General features: G+C 42.3%; 1 protein-coding gene across 1 annotated transcript; it reads left to right on the top strand.

Annotated features, from left to right (window-relative positions):
• The first annotated feature begins 641 nt into the window (after window positions 1–641).
• si:ch211-244b2.4 (uncharacterized protein LOC541512 homolog) lies at window positions 642–17,666 on the top strand. Its single transcript, XM_029630580.1, has 9 exons — window positions 642–746; window positions 8,113–8,222; window positions 10,037–10,283; window positions 11,397–11,541; window positions 14,866–15,001; window positions 15,280–15,400; window positions 15,859–15,937; window positions 16,086–16,291; window positions 16,501–17,666. Exons 1-9 carry the CDS (start codon window positions 695–697, stop codon window positions 16,554–16,556), a joined length of 1,152 nt encoding a protein of 383 aa, XP_029486440.1. The 5' UTR covers window positions 642–694; the 3' UTR covers window positions 16,557–17,666.
• The last annotated feature ends 2 nt before the right edge of the window (window positions 17,667–17,668 follow it).

The raw sequence follows: 17,668 nt of genomic DNA, 5'->3' as shown, positions 1-17,668 counted from the left end.
AAACTGGTTACTAACATCATTAGAAGAGTAAAAAGTAATGTTTTGTCATACTGTACCAGTCTGATATACCATAGCTTTCAGCCAATCAGCATTCAGGGCTCGAACCACCCAGTTCATAATTAAGCAGTAATGCACGAGAAGGTGTGGTATATGGCCAATATATCACGGCTAAGGGCTGTCCTAAAGCACGACGCAATCGGAGTGCCTGGACACAGCCCTTATCTGTGGTATATTGGCCATATACCACAAACCCCCAAGGTGCCTTATTGTGATTATAAACTGGTTACCAACCTAATTAGTGCAGGGAAAACAAATGTTTTCTCATAACCATGGTATACGGTCTGATATGTCAGCCAATCAGCATTCAACCCACAAAGTTTATAATTATACTTAGTGCAAGGAAAAGGCAGTGCATAAGGGAAGTACTAAAACACCTTGATTATAGGGGAGGCGCATACAAGCAGATGGGGACATTTGAATAGGACGGAATAATTATATCGTAAAAAAATGCAAGAGAGTCAATGTAAACATAGGAAAAAAAACACACTACCACCGCCTGTGCCCAATTTTTTTTAAACACACACAACCCTCCCCAAAGCAAAATAAAAAAGTTTGACAACCCCTGCTCCGTAAATTTCGATCTGTCCCTAATGTAAAATGATTGAGCAAGCTTCACTGGTTTGCGGGCTATTCAATGGAAAACGAAACCTATTACTATTCTCCCATGGCGTCCAGCAGCGTAAATGGTAAGACGCATTACATATGAACTGATTAGATTATTTCCTTACAATGTTTTATTTGATTATATCCCCTTCCCTTGTAATATTTATGTTTCATGTCAAGCGATATGATGCGTGAATTGTTGTTTTTTCGTGTCGGACAGACGGCTTTGATTCAATAGGTCCTAGCCAACTTGACAACACGTTAAAGTTAATTTAGGTGTTTTATATAAAATTCACATTTCTATGTTTAATTTGTTCTCAGGTATAGTCGTTATGGTAAAGTTACTATGATAGTAGGATTTTGTTTCTAGCAAATTATAACATGCTTTCACTTTCATTTCTGTAATTCATATCAATGTCCTATAATGCTCAGGATAGACAAACTGGTAGACTGAAAACAAGGAAGCCATGCCTATACGCAGCTTCACTACATGACCAAAAGTATGTGGACATCTGCTCGTCGTACATCTCATTCCAAATCATGGGCATTAATATGGAGTTGGTCCCCCCTTTGCTGCTATAACAGCCTCCACTCTTTTGGGAAGGCTTTCCACTAGATGTTGAAACATTGCTGCAGGGACTTGCTTCAATTCAGCCACAAAAGCATTAGTAAGGTCGGGCAACTGATGTTGGGTGATTAGGCCTGGCATGCAGTCAGCGTTCCAATTCATCCCAAAGGTGTTTGATGGGATTGAGGTCAGGGCTTTGTTCTTCCACACCGATCTCAACAAACCATTTGTGTGTGGACCTCACTCTGTGTATGGGGGCATTATCATGCTGAAACAGGAAAGGGTCTTCCCCATTGCCACAAAGTTGGATGCACAGAATTGTCAAGAATGTCATTGTATGCTGTAGTGTTAAGATTTTCCTTCACTGGAACAAAGGGGTCTAACCCAAACCACGAAATACAGCCCCAGACCATTATTCCTCCTCTACCAAACTTTACAATTGGCAGCATGCATTGGGGTAGGGAGCTTTCTCCTGGCATCCACCAAACCCAGTTGGACTACCAGATGGTGAAGCGTGATTCATCACTCCAGAGAAAATGCATTTCCACTGCTCCAGAGTCCAATGGCGGCGAGCTTTACACCACTGTCATTGCGCATGGTGATCTTAGGCTTCTGTGCGGCTGCTCGGCCATGGAAATCCATTTAATGAAGCTCCTGATGAACAGTTCCTGTGCTGATGTTGCTTCCGGAGACAGTTTGGAAGTCGGTAGTGAGTGCTGCAACCTAGGACAGACCATTTTTACATACTTCAGCACTCGGCGGTCCTGTTCTGTTGTTGCTCCTAGATGTTTCCACTTCACAATAGCAGAACTTACAGTTGACCGGGGCAGCTCTAGCAGGGAAGACATTTAACGAACTGACTTGTTGGAAAGGCAGCATCCTATGACGGTGCCACGTTGAAAGTCACAGGTCTTCATTAAGGCCATTCTACTAACAATGCTTGTCTATGGAGATTGTCAGCAATGGGTGTGGCTGAAATAGCCGAATCCACTCATTTGAAGGGGTGTCCACATGCTTTTGTATGTAAAGTGTAAATCAAAATCCTTCTTGTCAATTTAACCAGGTCCATATCGCTGTTATCAATTGTGGGAAACACATTTAACACTGCATTCAGTCTAAACCCCATAATAAGCAGGAGGACAGCATTACACACTGTAAAACCGGATACGTTCTGGCTTCTCAAACATTGAGGGGGGAAAAAGGAAGTTAAGAAACTTAAATAGCTGAAGTGAGCAGTACTATCTTCATATGAGTAAAACAAATGCAGTTTCTTTTGAGTAAGGTATACTTACATTTAAGCCTCCAGTGTGCCTTGCCTTTGAATTGTAGAGTTACCTCCCATGACTGTATTTGTTAATGAGAGACGTAGTTGTTGAATTTGTTCATTTTCAGTCCTGTGGCCTTCACCAAGTGAGTTCCTAGGCGAAGATCATTATAATTGAGCTATGACATACAGTATACCTTAACATAAAGCCTTAAACCGTGGCCTGAAACTCATGGTTTACAGGACTGAAACTCATGGTTTACAGGCCACAACAGGCCTGTAACTAGGGTTGCAAAATATATCGTTTAAAGTAATTATCAAAACCAGAGAAAGTTTCAAACAAAACTATGCTCATCCATATCAAATGCTTTAAAAATATTTACAAGGACACTATAGTCTATGACATCTAAGACCAAACAAATATTACAAATGTGTCTCCCTCATGAATCCCATGTCAAGTCATACTTTGGGTCTCAGTGTGTGTCCCTAAACATAATTTAGTCTCAGCTGCAGCGTTCAAATTGTGGTCAGCGTGTGACTGTGAATCACAGCTTTAAAAACGGAGTTACCTGCCATTGGAGGCTTGGGCTGCTTGCTCTCAAAGTGCTATAAAAGGTCATGTACAAATTGGAGGACGTAATAATCTGTGGCTTAGATGGAATTCAAAGTTGACAAAGGATAAACTGAGCAATGTAATGCAACAAACTACTACACACGAAAGACTGTACCACACAGGCCAGGGTTAGAACCTTCGTGGGAGCATCGTTAAATCTCCGAGCTGTTTCCCAAAACCATTTTTACTGAAGTTGCACTTGAAAACGCTTGTTACTTACCAGATGCCTCAGACCACTCGTAACACAGCTTAGTGCGTCGTTAGAGGTGTTTTTCCCTACCATATCACTTCACACAGATCTCTGCTAAACATAGAATCAAGATACTTCTGCCTATGACTTCAGAACTAAGTTGAGTACAAATGCAGAGTTGCCAATGTCTGCAATTGTTACAAACAAGCGAAGGATACAAATATGCTTCACATGAAAACTGAGATGACTGCATTAAAAGATAAATAGTCTAGTGTAGTGATGTTTAGTTTGCGAATGATTCATTATTTTTGAACCACTCTACTGAGTCGAGAGTCATGATATGTTTTCTGAGTGAGTCGTTCGTTTGACCTGCTATTGCTGGCCTCAATGAGTTCTACAGCAGGAGTAATTGCAGATCGCTATTAGGGGCGTTTTCTGATGTCAAGTTACACCTATTGATGTTCGCCATTGGTCTGTGGCCTTTTCTTTCACATCGGGGACAGATGTTGACAACTGTTGCATTGTAGCTAATCCTAAACCAAACTCTTTTCCTAACCTTAACCTCATTCACCTAACATGCCACATTAATTATCCTAACCTGCTTTGTAAACAAATCATCTGTGTCACGAACATCTGTGTCACGAAACAATCAAATTTGTCACATGCGCCAAATACAACCTTACCGTGAAATGCGTACTACCAAGCCCTTAACCAACAATGCAGTTCAAGAAATGGAGTTAAGAAAATATTTACTTAAATAAGTTACACAATAAAAATACATAACAATAACGACACTATGTCATTGCGTGGGAGTACAGGTTAGTCGAGGTAATTTGTACATGTAGGAAGTGGTAAAGTGACTATGCATAGATAATAAACAGCGAGTAGCAGCAGTGTAAAAACAAGAGGGGCGGGGTAGGTAACACCAATGGGCATTACCTGATATCAAGGAATGACGACATCAAAAAAAGCCCTGAATTGCATCTGCAATTACACCATATTGGGGTCAGCGGCTCCAGCGACGTGCTCCGACCACAAACTGTCTGTCATATGCTGTTGTCACGAACCGGCTCGAAGTTCATAACAAAAAGGGAGGCAACGTGGAGATAAGGAATAACAAAATATATTTATTAACTGAAGTAAATTCAATTAACAATGGTGTGTGTAGTCAGTAATCAGTAGTGTAGTGAGTGTTTGCGTGCATAAATGTGATAAGAGGGGTGTTGAAAGGTGCCAAAGCAAACAAACGGGCCACAAAAAATGCCACAGCCAAAATCTATAAGTGGGTCTGCAGAAAGAGAGTCTCGTCAATGAATGGAGAAAGATGTGTATTTATCCCGGGACACACCCGGGCCCAGGTGTCCCATGTCTCTGACGACCCTCCCAGTTCCGCCCACCGACATCCTAATAAGGAAAAAAAGAGCAAAGAGAAAGAATATGGCAGACAGAGTGGGAGGGTCATCACCCCCCCCCCCCCTCCAATAATCGGTATCGGCGTTGAAAAATCATAATCGGTCGACCTCTAGTGTCTGGGGCACGACCGAAAGAGGAGCGACCCCTAGGTAAATCTGGGTCACCTTCCCAGAGCAAACTCTCTCGCCAGTTTGTACAACGTGATTCAAACCAGAGCATACCAGATCCGAGTGACTACTCCTGGCTAACTTCTTTCCCGAACCAAGCACCAATTAGCCTGGAGCTAGGCCCATCTCCCGGCTAGCTGAAGAGGCCCACCAGCCACTCCTGAGCTACAATACCCGGACCTCTTCTACTGCCGGTACGGGGCACGGAACCCCGCCGATCCTTCATGACTGGACTTCCGATGTAATCTGCTCGAGGGAGTACTCAACTGGCGCCTACGTCTTGACGTCCCCTAAATGTCCATTTGCTAGCCGCGGCCCGCTAGCTGTCTAGAGCATATTGGACTGTTAGCTGAATAGATCCATCAGCCAATTTCTTGGGCCACTATACCTATTTTGCCAATTGGACTTGGACTCCTCTGCTACTCAGAACCTTAGTAATCCATCACGACTGGTCTATCGACGTCACCACACGCGGAGGCTAAAACAGACATTCCTCTGTCTTGACGTCCCTCTAAGGCCCTTCTGCTAGCTTGGTAGCCCCAGACTGCTAGCTGTCTGAATTGCTGTGTCTCTACCAGCCCAACCAACCACTGGACCCCTATGATCACTCGGCTACGTATGCCTCTCCCTAATATCAATATGCCTTGTCCATTACTGTCCTGGTTAGGGATTATTGTCTTATTTCACTGTAGAGCCTCTAGCCCTGTTCGATATGCCTTAACCAACCATTTAGTTCCACCTCCCACATATGCGGTGACATCACCTGGTTTAAACGTCTCTAGAGACAATATCTCTCTCATCATTACTCAATGCCTAGGTTTACCTCCAATGTACTCACATCCTACCATACCTTTGTCTGTACATTATGCCTTGAATCTATTATTATGCCTTGATTCCTCATCCTACTCTTCCTCTGTTCCTCTGGTGATTTAGAGGTTAATCCAGGCCCTGCAGTGCCTAGCTCCACTCCTACTCCCCAGGTGCTCTCATTTGTTGACTTCTGTAACTGTAAAAGCCTTGGTTTCATGCGTGTTAACATTAGAAGCCTCCTCCCTAAGTTTGTTTTAGTCACTGCTTTAGCACACTCTGCCAACCCGGATGTCCTAGCCATGTCCTGGCTTAGGAAGACTAACAAAAACCCTGAAATTTCCATCCCTAACTATAACATTTTCCGACAAGATAGAACTACCAAAGGGGGCGGTGTTGCAATCTACTGCAGAGATAGCCTGCAGAGTTCTGTCTTACTATCCAGGTCTGTACCCAAACAATTCAAGCTTTTACTTTTAAAAATCCACCTTTCCAGAAACAAGTCTCTCACTGTTGCCGGTTGCTATAGACCACCCTCTGCCCCGAGCTGTGCCCTGGACACCATATTTGAATTGATTGACCCTATCTATCTTCAGAGCTCGTGCTGCTAGGTGACCTAAACTGGGACATGCTTAACACCCCGGCCAGACCTGACTGCCCTTGACCAGCACAAAAACATCCTGTGGCGTTCTACATTAGCATCGAATAACCCCCGTGATATGCAACTTTTCTGGGAAGTTAGGAACCAATATACACACGCAGTTAGGAAAGCTAAGGCTAGCCTTTTCAAGCAGAAATTTGCATTCTGTAGCACAAACTCAAAAAAGTTCTGGGACACTGTAAAGTCCATGGAGAATAAGAGAACCTCCTCCCAGCTGCCCACTGCACTGAGGCTAGGAAACACTGTCACCACCGATAAATCCACTATAATTGAGAATTTCAATAAGCATTTTTCCACAGCTGGCCTTGCTTTCCACCTGGCTACCCCTACCCCGGTCAACAGCCCTGCACCCCCCACTCGCCCAAACCTCACCATTTCTCCTTCACCCAAATCCAGATCAGACAGCTGATGTTCTGAAAGAGCTGAAAAATCGGGACCCCTACAAATCAGCCAGGCTAGACAATCTCGACTCTCTCTTTCTAAAATGATCTGCCGAAATTGTTGCAACCCCTATTACTAGCCTGTTCAACCCCTCTTTTGTGTCATCTGAGATTCCCAAAGATTGGAAAGCTGCCGTGGTCATCCCCCTCTTGAAAGAGGGAGACACTCTAGACCCAAACTTCTACAGACCTATATCTATTCTACCCTGCCTTTCTAAGGTCTTCGAAAGCCAAGTTAACAAACAGATTACCAACCATTTCGAATCCCACCTGAACTTCTCCGCTATGCAATCTGGTTTCAGAGCTGGTCATGGGTGCACCTCAGCCACGCTCAAGGTCCTAAACAATATCATAACCGCCATCAATAAGAGACATTATTGTGCAGCCGTATTCATCGACCTGGCCAAGGCTTTCGACTCTGTCAATCACCACATTCTTATTGGCAGACTCAACAGCCTTGGTTTCTCAAATGATTGCCTCGCCTGGTTCGCCAACTACTTCTCAGACAGAGTTCAGTGTGTAAAATCGGAGGGCCTGTTGTCCGGACCTCTGGCAGTCTCTATGGGGTGCCGCAGGGTTCAATTCTTGGGCCGACTCTCTTCTCTGTATACATCAATGATGTCGCTCTTGCTGCTGGTGATTCTCTGATCCACCTCTACGTAGACGACACCATTCTGTATACCTCTGGCCCTTCTTTGGACAGTGTGTTAACTAACCTCCAGACGAGGTTTATGTAATGGAAAAGGCAGGTGTTACTAGTGTTTTGTACACTCAGTGTACATCACATTGAAAATACTCACTCATATTATTCTCCTAATTTCCACAAGGGGCCTGCATTTTACATGTAGCTCCTATTTTTGTGATTTACTTTTAACAATGGAAAATTATTTATTTGTATGTTGTGCCTTTCTGATTGTGTATTTTTTGTATAATATAAAACAACACTGCCATAAATGCATATAAAATAACAAAACAGGTACCAATTAACGAAGAATTAAATATTAAATGTATTGTGTAACTGAACTGCTACTGTTTTTTTAGGTAGCATTTATTTGCGTTACAAAATACTTTAAATATTTCCCAGTCTTTACATTTTTCCCTACAATGCAATGTAATATACGGTAACCTACTGTATTCAGCTTATACAGTTTGTTACTGTTGATTATACAGTTATTTTCTGTGACAATTACAGGATTTTTTTTACAGTGTACAAAACACAATTTGATATCACACTGGTCCAATATCATACTGTAATCACAGCTTCTCTTCTATTTCCTATTATTCCATTAAATTCTATTTTATTTCTATTATTTTTTCCCTGTCCAGACCCTAGTCAAGGGAACAGCTACCAGGAGAACTTCAGCTGCTCTGAGAGTAACTCTGAGAGCAGTGCTACAGAAGAGGAATCAGACAGTGATGCAGCAGGAACCCGACAGGTCAGAAATAAGTCTGTAAAAATATCAAGCATCCTTTTTTTTTAGTAGTTTCGATCTGGGGCTCAAATTAAACATTTTATGTAAAAAATAAAATAAAATAGCCTGTACAAATGAACTGTTCAACTTTACACATGTAACCCCATATAATTCCTTCTAAAAAGAAACTATCTATGTAATATGGTAATTTAGCGAATGGTTTTATCCAAACACTGATAGTTAACAGATATAGTGCCTTTTTCAGACCCCTTGACTTTTTTCCACATTTTGTTACATTATAGCCTTATTCTAACATTTATAAAATATTTTTCCCCCTCATCAATCTACACACAATACCCCATAATGACAAAGCCAAAACAGATTTTTAGACAGTTTTGCAAATGTATAAAAAAACAAACAACTGAAATATCAAGTTTACATAAGTATTCAGACTCTTTACTCAGCACCTTTGGCAGTGATTACAGCAATGAGTCTTCTTGGGTATGACGCTACAAGCGTGGCACAATTGTATTTGGGGAGTTTCTCCCATTCTTCTCTGCAGATCCTCTCAAACTCTGTCAGGTTAGATGAGGAGCATCGCTGCACAGCTATTTTCAGGTCTCTCCAGAGATGTTCGATCGGGTTCAAGTCCAGGCTCTGGCTAGGCCACTCAAGGACATTCAGAGACTTGTCCCGAAGCCACTCCTGCCTTGTCTTGGCTGTGTGCTTAGGGTCATTGTCCTGTTGGAAGGTGAACCTTCGCCCCAGTCTGAGGTCCTGAGTGCTCTGGAGCAGGTTTTCATCAAGGATCTCTCTGTACTTTGCTCCGTTCATCTTTGCCTCGATCTTGACTCGTCTCCCAGTCCCTGCTGCTGAAAAACATCCCCTCAGCATGATGCTGCCACCACCATGCTTCACCATAAGGATGGTGCCAGGTTTCCTCCAGCTGTGATGCTTGGCATTCAGGCCAAAGAGTTCAATCTTGGTTTCATCAGACCAGAGAATCTTGTTTCTCACGGTCAAAGAGTCTTTAGGTGCCTTTTGGCAAACTCCATGTGGCCTGTCATGTGCCTTTTACTGAGGAGTAGCTTCCGTCTGGCCACTCTACCATAAAGGCCTGATTGGTGGAGTGCTGCAGGAATGGTTGTCCTTCTGTAAGGTCCTCCTATCTCCACAGAGAAACTCTAGAGCTCTGTCAGAGTGACCATCGGGTTCTTGGTTACCTCCCTGACCAAGGGCCTTCTCCTCCGATTGCTCAGTTTGGCCAGGCGACTAGCTCTTGGAAGAGTCTTGGTGGTTCCAAACTTCTTACATTTCAGAATGATGGAGGCCACGGTGTTCTTGGGGACCTTCAATGCTGCTGCCATTTTTTGGTATCCTTCCCCAGATCTGTGCCGTGACACAATCGTTTCTCAGAGCTCTACGGATAATTCCTTCTACCTCATGGCTAGTTTTTTTCTGACATGTACTGTCAACTGTGGGACCTTATATAGACAGGTATGTGCCTTTCCAAATCATGTCAAATCAATTGAATTTACCACAGGTGGACTCCAATCAAGTTGTTGAAACATTAAGGATGACCAATGGAAACAGGATGCACCTGTGCTCCTGCTGAGTCTCATAGCAAAGCGTCTGAATACTTATGTAAATAAAGTATTTCTGTTTTTACAAACCTGTTTTTGCTTTGTAGTTATGAGGTATGGGGTGTAGATTGCTGAGTTTTTTAAAAATATATTCCATTTTAGAATAAAGCTGTAACGTAACAAAAATGTGGAAAAAGTCAAAAGTCATGCTGTCATATCTATTTCAGTTTAATTGATTATATTATATTTGATCAGGATCAGGAAGAGCCTTGCCGGTACTACAACAGTGGTCACTGCCGGGATGGGAAAAGGTGCCACTACCTACACGTCTGCAAATACGCACTGAGAGGCAACTGTCGCTATGGAGCCAAGTGTCGCCTCAAGCACCTCAGCTCCTCCTCTGACAGTGATGGAGGTAGTGGGAGGAGGGAAAGGAGGAGGTCTTTATCTGGAGGGAGAAGAGGAGGCGGTGGGAGAGAAAGGAGGATGTCTTCATCTGGAGGTAGAGGAGGAGGTGGAAGGAGGGACAAGATTAAGTCTTTATCTGGAGGTAGAAGAGGAGGTGCGAGAGAAAGGTGGTCTTCATCTGGAGGTAGAGGAGGAGGTGGAAGGAGGGACAGGAGGAAGTCTTTATCTGGAGGTAGAGGAGGAGGTGGGAGAGAAAGGAGGTCTTCATCTGGAGGTAGAGGAGGAGGTGGAAGGAGGGACAGGAGGAGGTCTTTATCTGGAGGGAGAGGAGGAGGTGGGAAAGAAAGGAGGAGGTCTTCATCTGGAGGGAGAGGAGGAGGTGGAAGGAGGGATAGGAAGAGGTCTTTATCTGGAGGGAGAGGAGGAGGTGGAAGAGAAAGGTCTTCATCTGGAGGTAGAGGAGGGGGTGGGAGAGAAAGGAGGTCTTCATCTGGAGGTAGAGGAGGAGGTGGAAGGAGGGACAGGAGGAGGTCTTCATCTGGAGGTAGAGGAGGAGGTGGAAGGAGGGACAGGAGGAGGTCTTTATCTGGAGGGAGGGGAGGAGGTGGAAGGAGGGACAGGAGGAGGTCTTTATCTGGAGGGAGAGGAGGAGGTGGAAGGAGGGACAGGAGGAGGTCTTTATCTGGAGGTAGAGGAGGAGGTGGGAGGAGGGACAGGAGGAGGTCTTTATCTGGAGGGAGAGGAGGAGGTGGGAAGAGGGACAGGAGGAGGTCTTTATCTGCAGGGAGAGGAGGAGGTGGGAGGAGGGACAGGAGGAGGTCTTTATCTGCAGGGAGAGGAGGAGGTGGAAGGAGGGACAGGAGGAGGTCTTTATCTGCAGGGAGAGGAGGAAGTGGGAGAGAAAGGAGGAGGTCTTCATCTGGAGTGAGAAGAGGAGACCGGGCCAGGGAAAGTTCTTCATCTAGAGGTGAGACGTGTACTAGGCTGTAATAGGGTCAGAGAGGAAGGGAGGGAGTCGACAAGTTTGCTTCCATTCAATCCATAAACCTTGAAATGTTTAAAAATGTTAATTGACCAAGACTGAAAATGGACAATGGCCTAATCAAGTTATTATGTTTGTGACCATGAACAGAGATATGTATGGATGCAACGAATGAGTGTGTTGTGAGTGTAATTTACCTGTATCCATTTTGTGCTCCACTGTCAGGGGCTCAGCGTGACATTAGCGGGCCATACAAATGGCAGTTGGAAGATGGACATGGCTGGAAGGACATAGCCAACGATCACATTTTGGAGGGACAGTACTCCCAACCCAACATTAAGGGCATCAATATCTACAACACCCCCCATGGGTAAGGTGACATTAGTGGGCCATACACCTGATGGTGTTAGTTTTGTTCAGAGACAGATAGGCCTACATACATTTTCTGTATATACAATATATATACAGTACCAGTCAAAAGTTTGGACACACCTACTCATTCAAGGGTTGTTCATTATTTTTGCAATTCTCTGTGTTGTAGAATAATAGTGAAGACATCAAAACTATGAAATAACACAGATGGAATCATGTAGTAACCAAAGAAGTGTTAAACCAATCAAAATATATATATATTTTTGAGATTCTTCAAAGTAGCCACCCTTTGCCTTGATAAACTCTTAGCATTCTTTCAACCAGCTTCACCTGGAATGCTTTTCCAAAAGTCTTAAAGGAGTTCCCACATATGCTGAGCACTTGTTGGCTGCTTTTCCTTCACTCTGTGGTCCAACTCATCCCAAACCATCTCAATTGTCATCTAATGCAGTACTCCATCACTCTCCATCTTGGTCAAATAGCCCTTACACAGCCTGTAGGTGTGTTGGGTCATTGCCCTGTTGAAAAACAAATGATTGTCCCACTAAGCGCTAACCAGATGGGGTGGTATATCGCTGCAGAATGCTGTGGTAGCCATTCTGGTTAAGTGTGCCTTGAGTTCTAAATAAATCACAGACAGTGTCACCAGCAAAGCGCCCCCACACCATCACACTACCTCCTCCATGCTTCACGGTGGGAACCACACATGTGGAGATAATGCGTTCACCTACTCTGCGTCTCACAAAGACACGGCGGTTGGTACCAAAAATCTCAAATTGGGACTTATCAGACCAAAGGACAGATTTCCACCGGTCTAATGTCCATTGCTTGTGTTTCTTGGCCCAAGTAAGTATCTTCTTCTTATTGGTGTCCTTTAGTAGTGGTTTATTTACAGCAATTCAACCATGAAGGTCTGATTCATGCAGTCTCCTCTGAACAGTTGATGTTGAAATGTGTCTGTTACTTGTACCTTGTGAAGCATTTATTTGGGCTGCAATTTCGGATGCTGGTAACTAATGAACTTATTCTTTGCAGCAGAGGTAACTCTGGGTCTTCCTTTCCTATGGCAGTCCTCATGAGAGACAGTTTCATCATATCGCTTGATAGTTTTTGTGACTGCACTTGAAGAAACTTTAAAAGTTCTGGAAATGTTCCGGATTGACTGACCTTCATGTCTTAAAGTAATGATGGACTGTCGTTTTTCTTTGCTTATTTGAGCTGTTCTTTTACCAAATAGGGCTATCCTCTGTATACCACCCCTACCTTGTCACAAAACAACTGATTGGCCGAAATGCATAAAGAAGGAAAGTAATTCCAAAAATGTACTTTTAACAAGGCACACCTGTTAATTGAAATGCATTCCAAGTGACTGCGTACCTCACTAAGCTGGTTGAGAGAATGCCAAGAGTGTGCAAAGCTGTCATCAAGGCAAAGGGTGGTTACTTTGAATCTGTTTAACACTTTTTTGTTACTACAGGATTCCATATGGGTTATTTCATAGTTTTGATGTCACTTCACTATTATTTTACAATGTAGAAAATAGTAAAAATAAAGAAAAACCCTTGAATGAGTCGATGTGTCCAGACTTGACTGGTATTGTATGTATACAGTGGCAAGAAAAAGTATGTGAACCCTTTGGAATTACCTGGATTTCTGCATACATTTTTCATAAAATGTGATCTGACTTTCATCTAAGTCACAACAATAGACACACACAGTGTGCTTAAAATAATAACACACAAATTATTGTTATTTTCTTGTCTATATTGAATACATCATTTAAACATTCACAGTCTAGGTTGTAAAAGTATGTGAACCCCCTAGGCTAATGACTTCTCCAAATGCTAATTGGAGTCAGGAGTCAGCTAACCTGGAGTCCAATAAATGAGACGAGATTGGAGATGTTGGTAAGAGTTGCCCTGCTCTATATAAAATCCTCACAAAATTTGAGTTTGCAATTCACAAGAAGCAAGCCTCGGACAAAAGAGATGTCAGAAGACCTAAGATTAAGAATTGTTGACTTGCATAAAATTGTCTCTAAAAGCCTTGATGTTCATCAGTCCACGGTAAGACAAATTGTCTATAAATGGAGAAAGTTCAGCACTGTTGCTACTCTCCCTAGGAGTGGTCGTCCTGCAAACATGACTGCAAGAGCACAGAGCAGAATACTCAATAAGTTTAAGAAGAATCCTTGAGTGTCAGCTAAAGACTTACAGAAATCTCTGGAACATGCTAGCATCTCTGTTGATAAGTCTACGATACATAAAACACTAAACAAGAATGGTGTTCATGGGAGAACACCACGGAAGAAGCCACTGCTGTCCAAAAAAAACATTGCTGGACGTCTGAAGTTTGCAACCTGGATGTTCCACAGCGTTACTGGCAAAATATTCTGTGGACAGATTAAAACTACAGTTGAGTTGTTTGGAAGGAACACACAACACTATGTGTGGAGAGAAAAAGGCACAGCACACCGAAATCAAAACCTCATCCCAACTGTAAACTATGGTGGCGGGAGCATCATGATTTGGGGCTGCTTTGCTGCAGGGCCTGGACATCTTGCTATTATCGACAGAAAAATGAATTCCCAAGTTTATCAATACTTTTTGCAGGAGAATGTAAGGCTGTCTGCCAATTGAAGGTTAACAGAAGTTGGGTGATGCAACAGTACAATGACCCAAAACACAGAAGTAAATCAACAACAGAATGTCTTCAACAAAAGTAAATAGGCCTTTTGGAGTGGCCCAGTCAGAGTCCTCACCTCAACCTCATTGAGATGCTGTGGCATGACCTTGAGAGCGGTTCCCACCAGACATCCCAAGAATATTGCTGAACTGAAACAGTTTTGTAAAGAGGAATGGTCCAAAATTCCTCCTGATCGTTGTGCAGGTCTGATCTGCAACTACAGAAAATGTTTGGTTGAGGTTATTTATTTCAAAGGATGGTCAACCAGTTATTAAATCCAAGGGTTCACATACTTTTCCCAGCCTGCACTGTGAATGTTTACACAGTGTGTTCAATAAAACATGAAAACCTAGAATTGTTTGTGTGTTATTAGTTTAAGCAGACTGTGTGTATCTATTGTTGTGTCTTGAAGGTCAGATCAAATTTGATAACCATTTTATGCAGAAATCCAGGTCATTCCAAAGGGTTCATATACTTTTTCTTAACACTGTATATATATATATATGGGTTTGGTTGACTGATCTAAAGTCTTTCAAGGACTTTGAAATAATTATTTAGGTAATTGAGACTCCCACCCCTATCTCTAAGTCTGTTTGTCTCTCTCTCTGTCTTGTCTTTTTCTATTCTCTCTCTGTAGCAAAGTGAGTATAGATTTCAAGGCGATGAGAGTCTGCGGTAAGAATAATCTGAGAGTGAGGCGTTTGGATGGTCAGCAGACAGAGTGGATCTGGTTCTACTCTAGTAGCAAAGGCTGGACCAAGTATGGAGAAAAGGTACAGCAGAACACCAGGCAACAACCCCAAGTGTACCGTTATCTTTAGAAGCTGAACTTAGGAACATGCCAGGGTTGAGGTCAATTCCATTTCAATTCAGTCAATTCAGGAAGTAAACTGAACCATGGAAACCTCTTCTGGAACTCTGGAATCCTCTTCTCCAGTCTTAATTCAGTTTAGAAACATAATATCATATGACATGTAATGCTATTGAGAGAAAAAAAGTGTCACAGAAACCATTGTTGAGTGACAGGAAGAGTGTTTGTCTTTTCTCTCAGGATTCCAAGGGAAACTCAGGCCCCATCCAGAGTTCTGAGATCGAGAAGAAATTCCAACTCAACCGTAACGGTTCTCTTACGTTCAACATCGGCTCTGATATCTTCGAGATCAGATTCAGACGTGAGTCGGACTGAAAGAAACCTCAGACAAACACTTATATTGACATTAAAACTTTAATGTCAAATCAATCCAATCACATTTTATTTGTCACATGCGCCAATTACAACTGGTAAAATCATTACCGTGAAATACTTTCCCAACAATGCAGAGTTAAAAAGTAAGAAACATTTGCTAAAGAAAAAAAGGAAATAGTAACACAATAAAATGACAATAATGTGGCTATACAGTTTATATATATATATCTAAAAACACATACATACAGCGCCTGTTATAGAGCTCCGGGATGTACTGGGCCGTACGCGCTACCCTCTGTAGTGCCTTGTGGTCGATGCCAAGCAGTTGCCAGTCTGTGACTCACTCAAAACAGAAAGACTCAACGTAACTGGGAAAGTGAAAATATGTGAATAAAAAATGTCTGTGTTGCTTATTAGTTTCTCTGTTCATTATGTGTTTGTCAGAAATGAGACAGGTGAGCGGCAAGAGGAAGAGGAAAGTTGTCCGTCGTCCAAAGTACCAACCACCTCAAAGCGGAAATCTGTAAGTTCAAACACAATCGAACAGATTGCCCCTTTAGGAGAAGACATCGACTGTTGCCGTAGATAAAACCCTCATTATTTGAATGTGCTGATTTGAATGTATTGATATTTTACTTGAGATAAACTAAACGGTCTCTCTGATTGAACAGAATTGGTCGAGTGACGTCTGCTTTCCAGAGAGTGAAGATGTCTCCAGCGGGTCAGAGTGAATCTCCAGAGTGGCAGTTTGGGGGGAAAAGTGGGCGCTGGCACCCCTTCAAAGACAGTGCTGACATTGAAGACCAGTACCAGAAGGACTTCAATGGATCCATGTCCCTCACTGTCAACAGACAGGCCTACAAGCTGGACTTCTCAGGTAGGAGGCCTCGAGACGTGTGTCGCCTTGCAGATGATGTGTAACTCATGTTAGAGGAGACACAACTTCAGTGGGATCTCTTTTGAAGGTCATCATTCTCATAGTAGGTCTTAATCAATTAGATTTTCTAGAAAAGGAATGGCAATATGTAATGACTATGTATTTAGGCCTTGTCTGAAGCATTCTCTAAATGTCTCTGTCTTTTGCAGCCATGAAGCAAATCAACCAGTCTACAAGGGCGACGCGCAACATCAGGCGTGTCTAGAGAGCATGATGAACAGAATTGTTGGGTTGCTATTACATGCAATAGGTTTACATGCAATAACCTGCCATTAGCTCACGAACGGGAATACATGCCTATTGCAGAAAAGGACTACAGATATTGGATATACTCCTGTACACGCTGTGTATTAAACAACATGCACAATAACAAACTGTTTACCTTTTTCTGTGTGTTTTGTTGTTGTTGCCCCGCAAAAGCAAAGTGCATTATCTGCAAATTTGGTAAAAACATTTGTTCTGTTGTAATGGCCTGGTGTAATATGTGATAATAAGGCATTTCGTTTCCTGACAAGAACAACCCAGTCAATCAGAATATGTCATGAAGTACCAGAAATTGCTGTATGTCTGGACAGAAAAAGACTTTGAAGTCAGATTTGTCTGTTAAATATTTTAAGCAGATATTGCACTTTGTCTTTGTAGGGTATACATGTATGAGGAATGCTGTAGCAGACTGCCATGATCAAGTAACTGGGACATTTAGTTAGATAACATTTGTGTGCATGATGTTGAAATGTAGGTCATACCTTTTATCTCAGGTGTTGTTCGAAAAGACGTGAATATTCAAAGCCCTCATTAAATAAGCCTTAATATTTTAATTTAATCATTTATTTGAATCAAGGGTCATAGCCAATGATGTATATACCCATCATTGGTCATCTAGCTTGTGTTCATTTCTAACATTACCCCTAGATTAGTTATATTTTTATTGGTGCAATAAATGCTCAGAAGAACTGTGAGTAAACAAATCCTGTTACGAACAGTTGAACAGTTTGACTTTTAGCAATGATGAATTGATGATGTTTTATGAAAATCAATGCAATACAATCTACAGTAATGTGGTAGTAACAATGTTGGAATAACACTGTGTTAAAATGTTCCTAAAACGGGTCTGACGCTTGTCCTAGGTACCTTAATGTGATTGAAAGCTTAAACTGCCGTATTGTTACTGTACACAACGAATAAAGACAAAAACAGTGTATGTTTCCATGTAATAAGGTTTTGATTAAAAACAGAATAAATTGCAATGATTTTATTTTGTGTTCTGGTAGTTTGCATGATTTTTCTTGGTTCTAATAAATCTGCTTTTCACCAACC

The sequence above is a fragment of the Oncorhynchus nerka genome, linkage group LG23 (assembly GCF_034236695.1).
Source record: "Oncorhynchus nerka isolate Pitt River linkage group LG23, Oner_Uvic_2.0, whole genome shotgun sequence".
NCBI classification, from domain to species: Eukaryota; Metazoa; Chordata; class Actinopteri; order Salmoniformes; family Salmonidae; genus Oncorhynchus; species Oncorhynchus nerka.
The sequence above is the reverse complement of the archived record's forward strand: the minus strand, read 5'-3'. Positions and strand labels throughout refer to the sequence as shown.